Genomic DNA, 12,628 nt, shown 5'->3' on the forward strand with positions numbered 1-12,628 from the left:
GGCCGGGACCATCCCTGCGCCCGGCAGCCCGTGAAGAGGCGACGCCGCGGGCGCTCCGGGCTCCCGAGGCGGGCTCGGCGCTTCGGTCCGCGCCGTCCCGGGGGTTCCGCGGCGTGAGGCGGCGGCGCGGCCCCGGGCGGGGCCCAGAGGCACCTGAGGCGCCGGCCCCCGCGGCGCGGCCAATCCCCGGCGGGGCGCGGGCGGTGCTTGCCCGCCCCGGGGCGCCCGGAGCCCGCCGGCGGCGGTTTGGGGGGGAACCGTGTTCTGCCCGTCCCGGCCCCGCTCCGTCATGGAGGCGGCCAACGGGGCCCTGCCCGAGGGCGCGGCGGGGGGCTCCCGCGGCGGCGCGGCCGCCCCCTCGGGCAAGAAGGAGGTGAAGGTCGTGATCGTGGGGGACGGCGGCTGCGGGAAGACGTCGCTGCTGATGGTGTACGCCAAGGGCGCCTTCCCCGAGGTGAGCGGGCTGTCCCGCCGCCGGGCCCTGCCGGGCCGGGGGTCCGAGGGGCCGGGGGCCGCCCGGGCTGCCCGTCCCTGCCTTAGAACCGCTTCTCCTCCCTTTGCAGCAGTACGCCCCGTCCGTCTTCGAGAAGTACACGACCAGCGTTACGGTGGGGAAAAAGGAGGTCACCCTGAATTTGTACGATACCGCAGGTAAGCGGGGTGGGGGTGTGTGTAGGGGGGTGGGGGTGTGTGTGTGGGGGGGGGGTGTGTGGGAGTGGGGGGGTGTGTGTGTGGGAGTGTGTGTGTGTGTATTTCACATCGTGCTTTCCATTTCCCCGATGCCGACAAGTTTCGGGCTGCGGGAGGAGGGGCCTGTGTGTGGCCTGGGATGGGACCTTGCTGGGGCACCGGTCTGGGACTGACCCAAACCCAGCCCCCGGGTTTGCCTAATTTCAGGCAAATACGCAGAAACTGCTTTTACCGGTGTAAAATGCTGCTCCAGTGAACCTGCCCGTCTTTCTGTTCCAGCAGCTTTTGCTGTGTCAACTTAAACCAGGCTGATACTTGCAGGCTGTAAAGCTGGAACATATTTTCAAACTGCTTTTCTAGTAACATACTTGTGAGTGTAATACCTCAGTTAAGATTGCTGGAGGCTAAACTACAAACAAAGCAACAGCCCTCACCTGTTGCGTGCGTAAATGTGCCTTCCAGTAAAAAAAGGGTCGGTCATGTAATGGCAGTTCTAGCCATGGACTCGTTCACTATCTTAACAACCCGGTTTATTAAGAAAAAACACATCAAATAGCAAACATATCTGAAGGTATTAAAACTCAGCTCCCAGATGCAAAGCATAATACAATCAACCAGGAAAACATTTTAATCTCCTGCCATGTGTGATCTAATAGTGAAGGAGAAAAAGGCTGGTTTGTGTTCACAATAAAAAGGCTGTAGCTGTAAAAGTGATTTGAAAATGCTGGTAGTTTGTTCGGGTTCACTTCAGGAACTTGTGAAATGGTTTGTGTTCAACTTCATTCAAAGTTTCTAGACTTACCCAGCTGCGTTCCTAATGAACCCTAAAATTGACACGTGCTCCGTTTCAGCTCACCAAAAATCATCTGTTTCAGTTTAAGCCTGTGGAGTTGTTCCAAATTTACACCAAGACAAGTAAGAATCAAACACAGTCCATATAAATTTTTAATAGTAGTAAAATACACTTACCTTCTTGCATATCATACATGATATCTGAATAGATGATTTTAAATTTTTTTAATCTAAAAGTGAATTTTATTGCTAATCTTTACTGCACTATGTCCGCTACTGAGCACCCAGTTTGCCAATATATCTTCTTGTGTCAATGTTACTGTTTTTGAATCCAATCATTTGGGTAATGTAGCTTCTACTGAATGGCAAGGCTTTTGTATTTAAGTCTTAAAGGAAAAGAGAAGAGCTGAAATCTAGCGCAAAAGAGGGATTTCCTTAATACTGTGTGTTGGAACAAAGAACTTGCCACAGTGAACTTGTCGAGTTTTTATGTTTGTTCGCTGTCAGTGTGGAATTTTTGCCTGTCACACAGTTCTTGATACTTGGCTGGCTCATTTAAAATCAAGCTGCACTTTCCAACGTTTGGAGACTTTTCCAGGCTTTAAGGAACACGGACTGGATCCAGAACTGGTGGTAGTTAGGGCAGGTTCAGTATTGCAGCACCAAGCTCTTGCAAGCCTGACCTAAGTGCTCAGCTCCTTGCATCACGCGGGGAGCTCAGCTCAGTGCAAGACCCACAGCCACCAGCAGCCCAGAGAACGCTCACCAAACCTGTGCTGGTGGCTTGTCTTGCCCTCTTTCCTTGTTCAGGCATGTAACTTTAGCAGAAAGTGTCTACTCTTCCACATTTAGTTCACAGCTATAAATACTGTCTTGGACCAAAGCACTGCTCCGTTGTAGAACTGAGTGGGGAGTATTTTGTGTCCCATAAGACGCTTTGGGAAGTGGAGATGCCATTGTTGCCTAGCTGGCAGAGATCTCTGCCATGAAAGAGCAATTGCTTTCCATCTGTCATCTGGAAACATTGAAACCCAACATGTTTCACCTCCCACAACAGCGTCATGGCCACTAGGCTGCAAGTTGCTAAGAGGATGCTGACACTTGTCTCCTTCCTTCCTGTTAAATTTCTTTTGCTTTGCATGAGACACATGAAGATTATCTGGTGCAAAGAAAAGGGGGACATTGCCACCCTGGTTAAGGCATTTGCTTGGGAGTGAGAAAGACTTGAGTTCTGGTTCTGTTTCAAAGCTGCTTACATAGTTTGTTACAGATCTGTGTCATACTCTGATTCAAGCAGCTTTTCATCCTCTTCCCGAAGCTGGAAGTTACGCTTGAGGAAGAGCTCACTTGAGCACACATTTTAATCCCATCCTGTTTTTACTAATACAACACTGATGTTGAGTTCCATAAGGGTTAGACTAGGACCAAGAGTTGTGTCCTGTCCTCTAAGTTCAGATAGCGCAGTAAGAGAAGAGCAAGGGGAGTGTCCAGTTCAGGAGACAAGAGCTCCTGTCCCTCTGCCACGTGGGTGCAGCATGGGAGATGCAGTTTTGGAATCTGTGTCTCACTATGTTGACTTGCTTCTGCCATATCACGCAGCAGCTCATTAAGTTCCTCTCTCAGCTGGGTGATGATGATCTGGGGTGGGTGTTCAGCAGCAGTTGCGGCTTAAAGAGGAGTCTAAACATATACCTGATTACTGGAAGTACACTGGTTTAATCATGCAGCATATTAGCCACGTTTTATGAATCATCTTCTGACTTTCTGAACTGCTTGAAGTGGTCTCACTTTTCTCTAAAATCCTAAGACAGCTTTACGCTTGTGTTTTGCTTCTCATTCTGAAAGGTTCCCAAATCATTCAGATTATCATAAAGTCATTTAAACGGGATCAAAAGGATGTAAAACCATTTCTGTGGTGAAAGGCTTCAGATGAGTGCCATGTAGCAGTGAGGGGAGGAGAAAGCAAAGCTGTTCTTCGAAAAAGCGTCACTGCATCTTCATGATGTATCCACCGCAGAAAGGACTTTGATATTTTTAGGATCTTGCTAAGAGCAATACTGAATAAAGCTGTATGTACATCAGCTTCATGGGAGGGTAAAGGACAGGTTCAGCTCCGTGGGCTGTTTAAAGTTAGAAGGATTCTTTGTATTGTCAAGTCCTGTGCAGCTTGAGACTTTGAGCTCGTTCTGCTTACTGAAGGAGGAGGACACAAACAAAGTGCCTAAGAATCAAACATTTCAAGCTACAAAAGGTACTTTATTTTTGACAAGAATTTGGGTAACAAATGAAGTTAATGAGCGAGTCTAAAATATGCTAGAATAACATTTTTTGTGAGACTTTTGTGCTATGCTACTGTATCTTCCTCATCAGAAACACCTCTTGCTGTTGCAGGAAGTTGGTGGCATACCTACGCAATGCGTAAAGGCTTTGTAATAGCACTTGTCTCGCCTGCAGACAGGCTTTGCAACTGTTTATTCAATTAAAAGTCTCCATTTCTGGCTGTGCTTGATAGAGGCAAAGGCATTGAGAGGTAAATTAACTCTAATTTTTTACACACTAAGGGAGCGGTGTCGATGCTTTAGCTGCAGCTCAGATACAAGGTACAATTTCTGTCGCCATTCGGCGCAGGGCTCTGTCAGACCAAGGAGCGCTGTGCTGAGTGGGGGAAGGCTGGGGAGGAAGTAATGCCTCATCATTGTGGGTGCTCACTCTGACTGGCAGGAAGCACACGCGAAGCCTCCAGCGGGGTTTTTCAGGTCTGTAATGACAGATGCACGGCACTCAGGCCTTAAGAGAAATTTTAAAAGCCGTTATATGCAAGGATAATTTTTTATAACTTTGAAAAGGAGGGTGTGGCTGAGGAAGACAGAAAACCCCCAACTTTTTAGGACACCCCGAGTGTCCTTCTCTACTCATTTTATTCCTGCTAAGAATGTGTGTTTCCTAATTTTGTTTAAACTGACTAGTGAAAAAACATAGCTGGTAAGCTAATAACTGCGGTGTTCCCATGGAGCCGGCAGAGTAACAAATCAAAGAGAATTGGGTGCGCTTCTGTGTGCCTGCGAGGGCTCGTCACCGCATGGGTCCATGTCGATGCTAAACCACGAGTGTGGACTAGTACAGACGACACGTGGCCATATGTAGGAAATGGTCGGCTGGTCTGGACCCCGTGGCAGGATATTACATTCTTCCTGACCCACTGGTGGTTGGTGGCGATGGACAGGGCTGCTGTACGTTAGGACAGCACATACTGGTGGCCTTCTGGGCTAGCAAGTCTCGACTCTATCGGTTACCCCCTTCTGTCAATGGCAATGGCTGCTGAGCTCCTTTACGGGCTGAGCAATGCACAGGCTGGCACGTCTTCAGTGGTGAATTGGTGAGGAAGAGCAGACAGAGGTGAACGTGCACATGAGATCGAGACCTGTGGTTTCACTTCTTCCCCTGCTTACCCTCAACCATCACCTGAGGTCCCACCCCCTCGTAGGGCCCGGCTGCAGATTCATGGGTTATGCAGCACGTCAGAGGGATGCAGGAGTGCGATCTTTACCAAGTAGGAAATTTTAGGTGAATTTAGCTGGATGAAGTTTTTTCTTTGAAAAAGACAGGGTCTCTGATGCTACAATGAATTGAAGAAGGCAGAGGAGAGTCACAGATATGCTCAGACGTAGGCATATGTTTAACTGATTCTTCTACAGCATGCTTTTTGTTAACTGGAGCTCCCTGTGCTTGAGGAACCACACTTGGGGGCTTTGCATATACATTGAGTTACTGTTTAGGTTTAGTCCTCTTCCCTCATTTTAAAACTCTTCTAGTAGAAGACCTAACTCTGTGCCAAATTAGCTCAACCACAATCTGAGCAGCTGTAAGAGAAGAAGTCTCCCAGGTCCTCTCACATTTTCATTATCAGCACTTAAGGACAGGGGGTAAAAGGGATTGTTTTCAGTGAGAGGGATGCTGATGTTTAGACACAGCTTGATCTGGGTCTGTTACATCTCAGCAACTGAAGAACTGCATCTGAGCTCTTAAAGAATTGCTTCCTCTCCTTCCAAGTAAGCGCTGCAATCATCTGACCATAATGCAAGTTAAGCAATTACCTTCTAACCTTCCCCCTGTGGTCTCTGCACTATACATTGTTCTGTGCTCTGTATTTGAAATTCCAAATATGCATGGAGCCACATTTTGCACAGCAACATTTCCTTATGTGTTTATTTTCTTAGTTTGCTTAAAAAAACAAAACCGCACAGTTAGTTTTGAAGATGAAGGTGCAGTTCACCGGGGCATTTCTATAGTTTTTGACTTGCAGTGCAGCATATTTGTGTCACATCGTTGAAGACACCTCTTCTGTTATCCCATCCAGGATGGTATGGGTTTAGCTGTATGTTCCGATTCCAGGCAAACTGATGTGTTTCCTCCAAGGGCATGGTCCTGTTCCCAGCAGTAACTTGGAGGACCTTTTGATTTTACAAGCTACGTTAGTAGAGGCTCAGAGCCATGAACTTGAACGGGGAAGATTACACACGGCACATAACACTAGAGGAAGTTAGAAGAGAAAAAAAAAATGTGGTTAATGCATTTAGAGGATTATCTCAACAACAAAATGGTAAATCGGTTGCAAACAAGTAGGTGGATTTGGGAGAATAAGAAGGGCTAAGTAGCACAGTCTTTGCTCTGAGTATTTATACAACATGCATAATTTTGTCAATTGTTTATTATTTCTGGATTAAACATTGAGGGATCAATCCTTCTTTGTTCTGCACGTCGCCCACAGAGTACACTGCTTTTGTGGGAGCTCAAATACAGTGGTCCAAACCTAAGATTCCTGTTCTACAAACATCTCAGGCAAACTGAGTAATGGCTTATGTAGTAGGGATTGCCTTGTAATAACCTGTATCTCAATCCATCGTTTAAATTAAGGAGGGAGGCAAAGTATTGTAGAATTATTTGCCTTCTGGTATCTGCAGTTCTTCAGATCGCAGGTTGAGACAAGCACGTTGGCTGGAGTGATGGGACTCGGACTGAGCCGGGTGCCAGGGCAGGTAGTTGGTATAAAGTTAGGGCACGTTGAAATTTTCAGCAGCCCTTCATTTGAAGTATCAATAAAAGAATTGAGACGTGTAATTTCCCTCTAGCACAGTTTCTGGCTGTGTGTACATTGTGGTGATTATGGGAAGCAATGGCATTCCCAGTTCTTGTTTTGGAAATTCGGTGGATCACGGAGACATACCTGATTTCAGGGGCAGCATTCAGGTGGCAGACAGTTATACAAACTGCTCAAATCATGGTTTCTTCCTTATTAAGTCTCTGAAAAAAAATCTCAAATGAAAAAGATTGGGTTTTTTCCGTGAGCTGCCAACTATATCTGGTAATTACTGCTTTCTTGAACTTAATCTCTCAAAGCAAGACACCTTCAGACCCCAGCACAGATATGACTGCTCAGCCATGTATACAGCAAGGGGAAAGAGTACAGGTCTGAAGCAAATTAGCTTCCTCTTGTCAGATCACGTGCTAGAACATCCCTAACCAGAAGTATGACAAATCCCCTGCTTTTCCAGAATTCATCAGCATCCTTAAGATCTGCTGTGTAGTCCTGCTTCAAAGACCGGTTAAGCCCAGCTCCTGTTGTAGCAAGTCATGTAAAATCACCTTCGTGCTGCTACAGCGAGCAGTGGTGCGGAAGGCACAGAGTGCCAATTGCTGCTTCCTCTCAGCTCACCGGGCTGGGAAAAGCAGGTTTCCCCACTTAAGATTTTTACTTCAGCATTTGCATCTGGCAAATACAGCATTTCTCCTCCTCACTGCATCGCATGAGCAAATGGATTTGGGAGAATGGAGCCACTGCCAAATTGCAAATGTTTTAGTCGATAACTGTCAGATTCCTCTTGCTGATTTTGCCTGTGAGCAGCAACTTGGCAATCGGCGATTAGAGCTGCTTCTAAGTACTTAGCAGGTGGACAAAGCAGGCTTTTTATTAAAATTTGCCACGGACATGTTTTATATTCTAAAGCATCGGTTTTGTCAGTGAAGAGGAAACTCCTGCATTTAAAGGGAAGGAATTTTACAAGTATGGAAAACTCGCAGTCTGTGCAATCGTAGCACCATTGTTCTCGATCTCAACTATGTATCTTTACATATTCCCATCATGCTGCTTGTTAAGGACAGAGATTTCTTTTACCAAAACGTTCTCTGTCTTTCAGGACAGGAGGACTACGATCGGCTACGACCACTTTCTTACCAGAACACAAACGTCGTGTTAATTTGTTACGATGTCATGAACCCCACTAGCTATGAGAATGTGGCAGCTAAGGTAAGAGGCTTTTGTAATTGCTTCAACCTTTTAAATTAATTAGATATGCCTGATATACGATGAGATGTCAGATTAGAAAAGCTGATGCTTTTAGTGTCCTGGGCCCTGGGCGTGTAGATGCACCGATCACTCACCACGTACTGAGCTGCAGGTCACAGACCTTAGACCTGGGGCTCACCCTTCCACGGCTCTTAAGTGCCCAGAACTGGGGGTGACTCCGCTGTGCACTACGAAGATCAAATACCACTGCTTTATTTGTAGCGATGTCACACGACCAACATTGCACAGAAGCACTTTAGATTAAAGTCTACTTCCATCACATTTAACTACAGGGGAGAGAGGTAAACAACCACTTCTCTGTACTAGGATTTCTGTAATGCTCCGAAGTAGAAGCTAGAGTTCCCTGTACATAGCACCAGCAAAACAAAGCAAGACTTGGTCTAAATTCTGCTCTTAAATATGACTGTAGAGGAGCTCTTCTGAATTTAAACAGATGTTAAATAAGCGCTTTGGCATAGAGACAGATGCTACCTCTGTTTTTATAAAGCAACTGACTTTGGGTAGAACTTTTAAATGTTTCTGTAATGTAAATAGTGCATGTTGGGCACCTAGCACTAGATTAACAACTTTCCAAACTCTGAAATTGGAGCATATATTAAGTGCTGGTTCTGTTCCTTGGCTTTATTGTTTCAATTTCAGGGGAAAAAAAAAAAAGTGCCAGATGTAAGTTTTGTTTTTCTACCATTAGTGGTATCCTGAAGTGAATCACTTCTGCCGAGGTGTCCCGCTCGTACTGATCGGCTGCAAGACCGACCTTCGGAAAGACAAAGAACAGCTGCGCAAGCTCAGGGCTTCTAAGCAGGAACCCATTACTTACAACCAGGTAAATATAAGTACATTTAAAGTGGTGTCCTCTTTGCAAAAGATAAAGCACACTTACTTCAGTGGCATTGTTCCTCACAAATACAATCACAGATACGCTAAAATTAGGTGATCACAATGTCCAGATAAAGAAATTATTGACAGTCAGCACTAACAGGGGTTTCTGTAAGTGCTTTTTGGAAGTGGCCAAATCACCACCCATTTTTTGTAAAGAGAAATTTGAAGACTGTTTTGCATATCTCGGGGTGTCCAAAAGGACACTAGTAGCTACATGCTACACCTTCTAGGCTTATTACATCTCATTCTTGTTTCCTTTCACATCTGGGTTACTCCTATTACAGATTTGTAACCCTCGACAAGTTTGTTCCTCCTTCATAATTTTTATTAGGATACATTGCTCCCATCACTGGTACTTTGATCAGGATTGTGAGAAAACCTGGAGATGCTAGGATACACGTTACAGGACTAAAAATAATGACTCTTCTAGAAAAAAAAAAAAAGTGCTTTGCAAACCCTATTTAAAAACAAATCCTTTCAAGGACAATAGCAAAAACATCTGCAAGGCTTCTCTAACACAAGAGACTTTTCTTTGAAGTCTCTAAAGTAATCTAAAAAAAAATAATCTACATATTATCAAATGTTTTCAATTTAAGTATTACAAAGCAGCGAGACTTACAAGTAGTGTTACAAGACTGGCATAGATACAGGAGAAACAGTCAGCGGTGGAACAGCTTGTCCCATCAGACCTTTCTACTCTGGTCTCCCACTTTTTTCTTTTTTAAACTACAAAGCCATCCTTCTCCTCTCATCTCAGAGCAAGAACAGCAGCCTTCAAATTATTTGAGACACAAATTTAGGGAACAAGGTTAAGTGCACTAAGACCTTGAATGACTCACTTCTTTTACTAAACAGCATGAAAAGAAACTGCAACTGCATCACCACTAAACCACACTGGGACTTTTTGCTTGCGCACAAGAGGTGCCCATCCTGTCACTTTGTGAACAACTGCAGATTGTCCCTCATTCGCATTAATAACTCCCCCTTCATCACACTCACACATGAGGCTCAGGGCAAGCAACAGATACTTTTGGCAAGTCTGCTGAGGCCTCATGCAATTAAGTTCCAGGCCCCACATGATGTACAAACTTTGTCTCCTATATGGACCCTCCCACTTGGTTTTTCTCCCCTTAAATATACACTACCTCAGTCTTTTACAGCTGTTGGCATCTTGAGTCGCGTGACATCATGCTTCCGATGCCAGGCACAGAGGAGCTGAACAGTATCTGCCAGCACAGGAGCTTGCAAACAACTGGAAGGACACAAACCTCACTTAAATCTGCTGAAGAAAAAAATCCCCCTATAGAAGCCCGAGTGCTCAAGTGACCCCACTCCCAGGGCTTATAATGAATAAATGCAGTTTGTGAGCTGCGGGTTGCAGACCTGGAATTCACACTCTTAAGGCTCACAAGCATTCAAAACTGGGGGCTGACTCTCCAACGACAGTAAAAGGACCACAAGCAAAGTAAGAAATCACTGTGTTTTGTCTGTAGTGATTTCGCGCAACCAGGATTGCATGCAAATGTTTTAGATTCTAGTCTGTCCCCATTGCATACGTTTGGGTGAGGCCGAGAAACGCAGGCACCCATTTGTGTACACGAGGATTTTGGCTGAGCCCTTGTGATGCTCCAAAGCAGAAGTCAGGGTTCCTGCATGTGCACCAGCAAAACAAGACAAGGCATTGGTCCAGATTCTGTTCCTGCATGTGACCTTCATTACTAAAGGTGACATCACATAATAGTTAAGGTCAGGCCTGAAAAAATACTGCCATGTAGGCATCTTATCTGCACTTAAGTATCCACCTCAGCATTTCTTTTGAACAAATTTAATACTAAAAATATTTTTACGCTATCAGCAGTCTGCATCTTAGAGTCTCTAATGCACTGAACTGTTAGGCCAGGCTCTAGATCAACATAGGGGAAAAAAACTAGTGTATTTAACACTGCCTCAATTTATTAACAATACCACTTACGCTCTAGCGCTGTACTGGAAAGAAGCTTCTTTCTTCCTGACCTCCTGATACGAAGATATACAAAATAATTCCCTTTCCCATCTCACCTTCCTTCTCTCATACATTGGGTTTACATATTTTCTTACCTTTCGTTTTTCCAGGGTGAAGCAGCTTGTCAGCAGATTAATGCAGAAGTTTATCTGGAATGCTCAGCAAAATGTCGTGAAAACATAGAAAACGTTTTTAAAGAAGCAACGACCATTGCACTAAATGCCATGAAAAAAGCCAAGCGCCAAAAGAAACAGAGAGCGTGCTCAGTGTTATGATCTGGACTGCAAGAGAGCATTGACTGCACAAGAGCAAAGCGATTCAGATTTTAAGAACAGTTTAACTTTAAAGACCTTTTTTTTTTTTGTTACATGTTTGTATTCTTAGGACAATTTTTAAAATTTTAATTATTTTTAGTATTTTTGCACTTTTGTTGCACTGCTCTAACAAAGCCTTCAAAGTTCTTTATCAAGGCTAACCAACGCTGTGTGCCTTCATCCATCTTGCTTTTGCTCCTAACCGCAAACGACCACCAGTCAGGTCTTGGACTTGCTATTTAAATTGCAATGAACAGTGACTTGTTACTGTATGTTAATTAGTGGCGTTTTTTTTAACTCCGCAGAGTAATTGTGGCATGTTATAGCTACAATTTACTGTCTTCTTCAAGCACAAAAGACACATCTTTTTAGATGTGATGGTAGAGCAGCTTCTCAGGCACCTTTGAAGAGACAGAAATGAAGTTCTGTCTGTTGAAACCAATTTACCTGGTGGCAGTGGTATGAGTTAGCCTCGAGCTGCCCCCAGAGCGCGCAGACGGAGCATCCACTACTGCCCCTGCACCACTGGCCCAGCTTTGCAGAGCTGCACCTGTAGAGGTCTCCTTCAAGGGCTGCTGCTGTAGTAGAAAGGGGTATTTTATCAATGGAAACGCATCGGCTGCTCCAGTTCAGAAATGGAATATCATGGAAAAATATTTACAGCACTCAAAGTTAGATGTGCTCCAAGAAGCCACTATGTGTAACAATGTCAGCTTTACAATAAACTTATATAGCTTATTTAACACACGACATGCAAATACTGGTGCACGCTAGGGGAAATACTAAACTCATGTTCATTAACTGATGAAATCATCCCCACTGCTATAAATTAAAATTTTCCCTTTTGTCATGAAGGTGTTAGTTGCCTGTTTAAGGATGAGGGATGCTCCCAGACTGCACAACCTTGTACATGTGCCTCAAATCTAGTTCTTTTACACATTGCATGCAGTGAGAGCTCAAATTTCAGGAGCAACCACTAGTTTTGTCACCATCCTATAAACCAAACCCATGCGGGGCAGGAGGATTTTGCTGTACAGGTGTTGCTGAAAGCTTTCTGTATAAGGCAAACTACAGCCCATCCTAAGATTTTGATCTTTGAAATCTTACCTTTTATTTCCCCTATCTTGTTGTGATTTAATTGTTTGTGAATCCCTACAAGCTTAAAATGGAAAGTTTTTTAAAAAAAGTTACCAGCTCGCGCACATCTTTACTATAGAAAAATCTTGAAGAATTTTGTAGCCCTTTCTCTACCAGAAGACATTTGTCAGTAGGATGCAGAACCACGCATTTCCTTACCCAGTATGAAACTGAAACCTCAACGCGCAACAAGTTACTGCATTTACCCTCATCTCCATGGCAGGAATCTTTCTTGCTTTTTTAATCAGTTTTTCATGCTGCAGAACTCAAGTTACTCACCACGTGCAGAGCTCCCCACCCCTGGAGAACCAAGTCCACTGCTCAGATCCAGCAGGCTCCAGCATCGCTCTCAAAACAGAACAATCATCATTTGGGGAGTTCAAAGGATTAAAAAAAAAAAAAAAAACACCAAAAACCAAAAGCAAACATCACAGGGTGCGCAAAAGACAA

The 12,628-nt window shown here is 44.6% G+C and overlaps 1 protein-coding gene across 1 annotated transcript; it reads left to right on the forward strand.

Moving 5' to 3' along the window:
* Positions 1-208: 208 nt before the first annotated feature.
* Positions 209-12,567, forward strand: RHOF (ras homolog family member F, filopodia associated). Its single transcript, XM_074159258.1, has 5 exons — positions 209-454; positions 564-651; positions 7,677-7,786; positions 8,535-8,669; positions 10,838-12,567. The coding sequence occupies exons 1-5, from the start codon at positions 290-292 to the stop codon at positions 11,000-11,002; spliced, it is 663 nt and encodes a 220-aa protein (XP_074015359.1). The 5' UTR covers positions 209-289; the 3' UTR covers positions 11,003-12,567.
* Positions 12,568-12,628: the final 61 nt, after the last annotated feature.

This window comes from Numenius arquata, chromosome 16, assembly GCF_964106895.1.
Source record: "Numenius arquata chromosome 16, bNumArq3.hap1.1, whole genome shotgun sequence".
NCBI classification, from domain to species: domain Eukaryota; kingdom Metazoa; phylum Chordata; class Aves; order Charadriiformes; family Scolopacidae; genus Numenius; species Numenius arquata.

Bases quoted from the DNA above. Each gene is read 5' to 3' on its own strand.
- RHOF (XM_074159258.1), top strand. From the start codon at position 290: ATGGAGGCGGCCAACGGGGCCCTGCCCGAGGGCGCGGCGGGGGGCTCC. The intron at 455-563 runs GTGAGCGGGCTG...CTCCCTTTGCAG, and splicing joins CCAAGGGCGCCTTCCCCGAG to CAGTACGCCCCGTCCGTCTT. The intron at 652-7,676 runs GTAAGCGGGGTG...TCTGTCTTTCAG, and splicing joins GAATTTGTACGATACCGCAG to GACAGGAGGACTACGATCGG.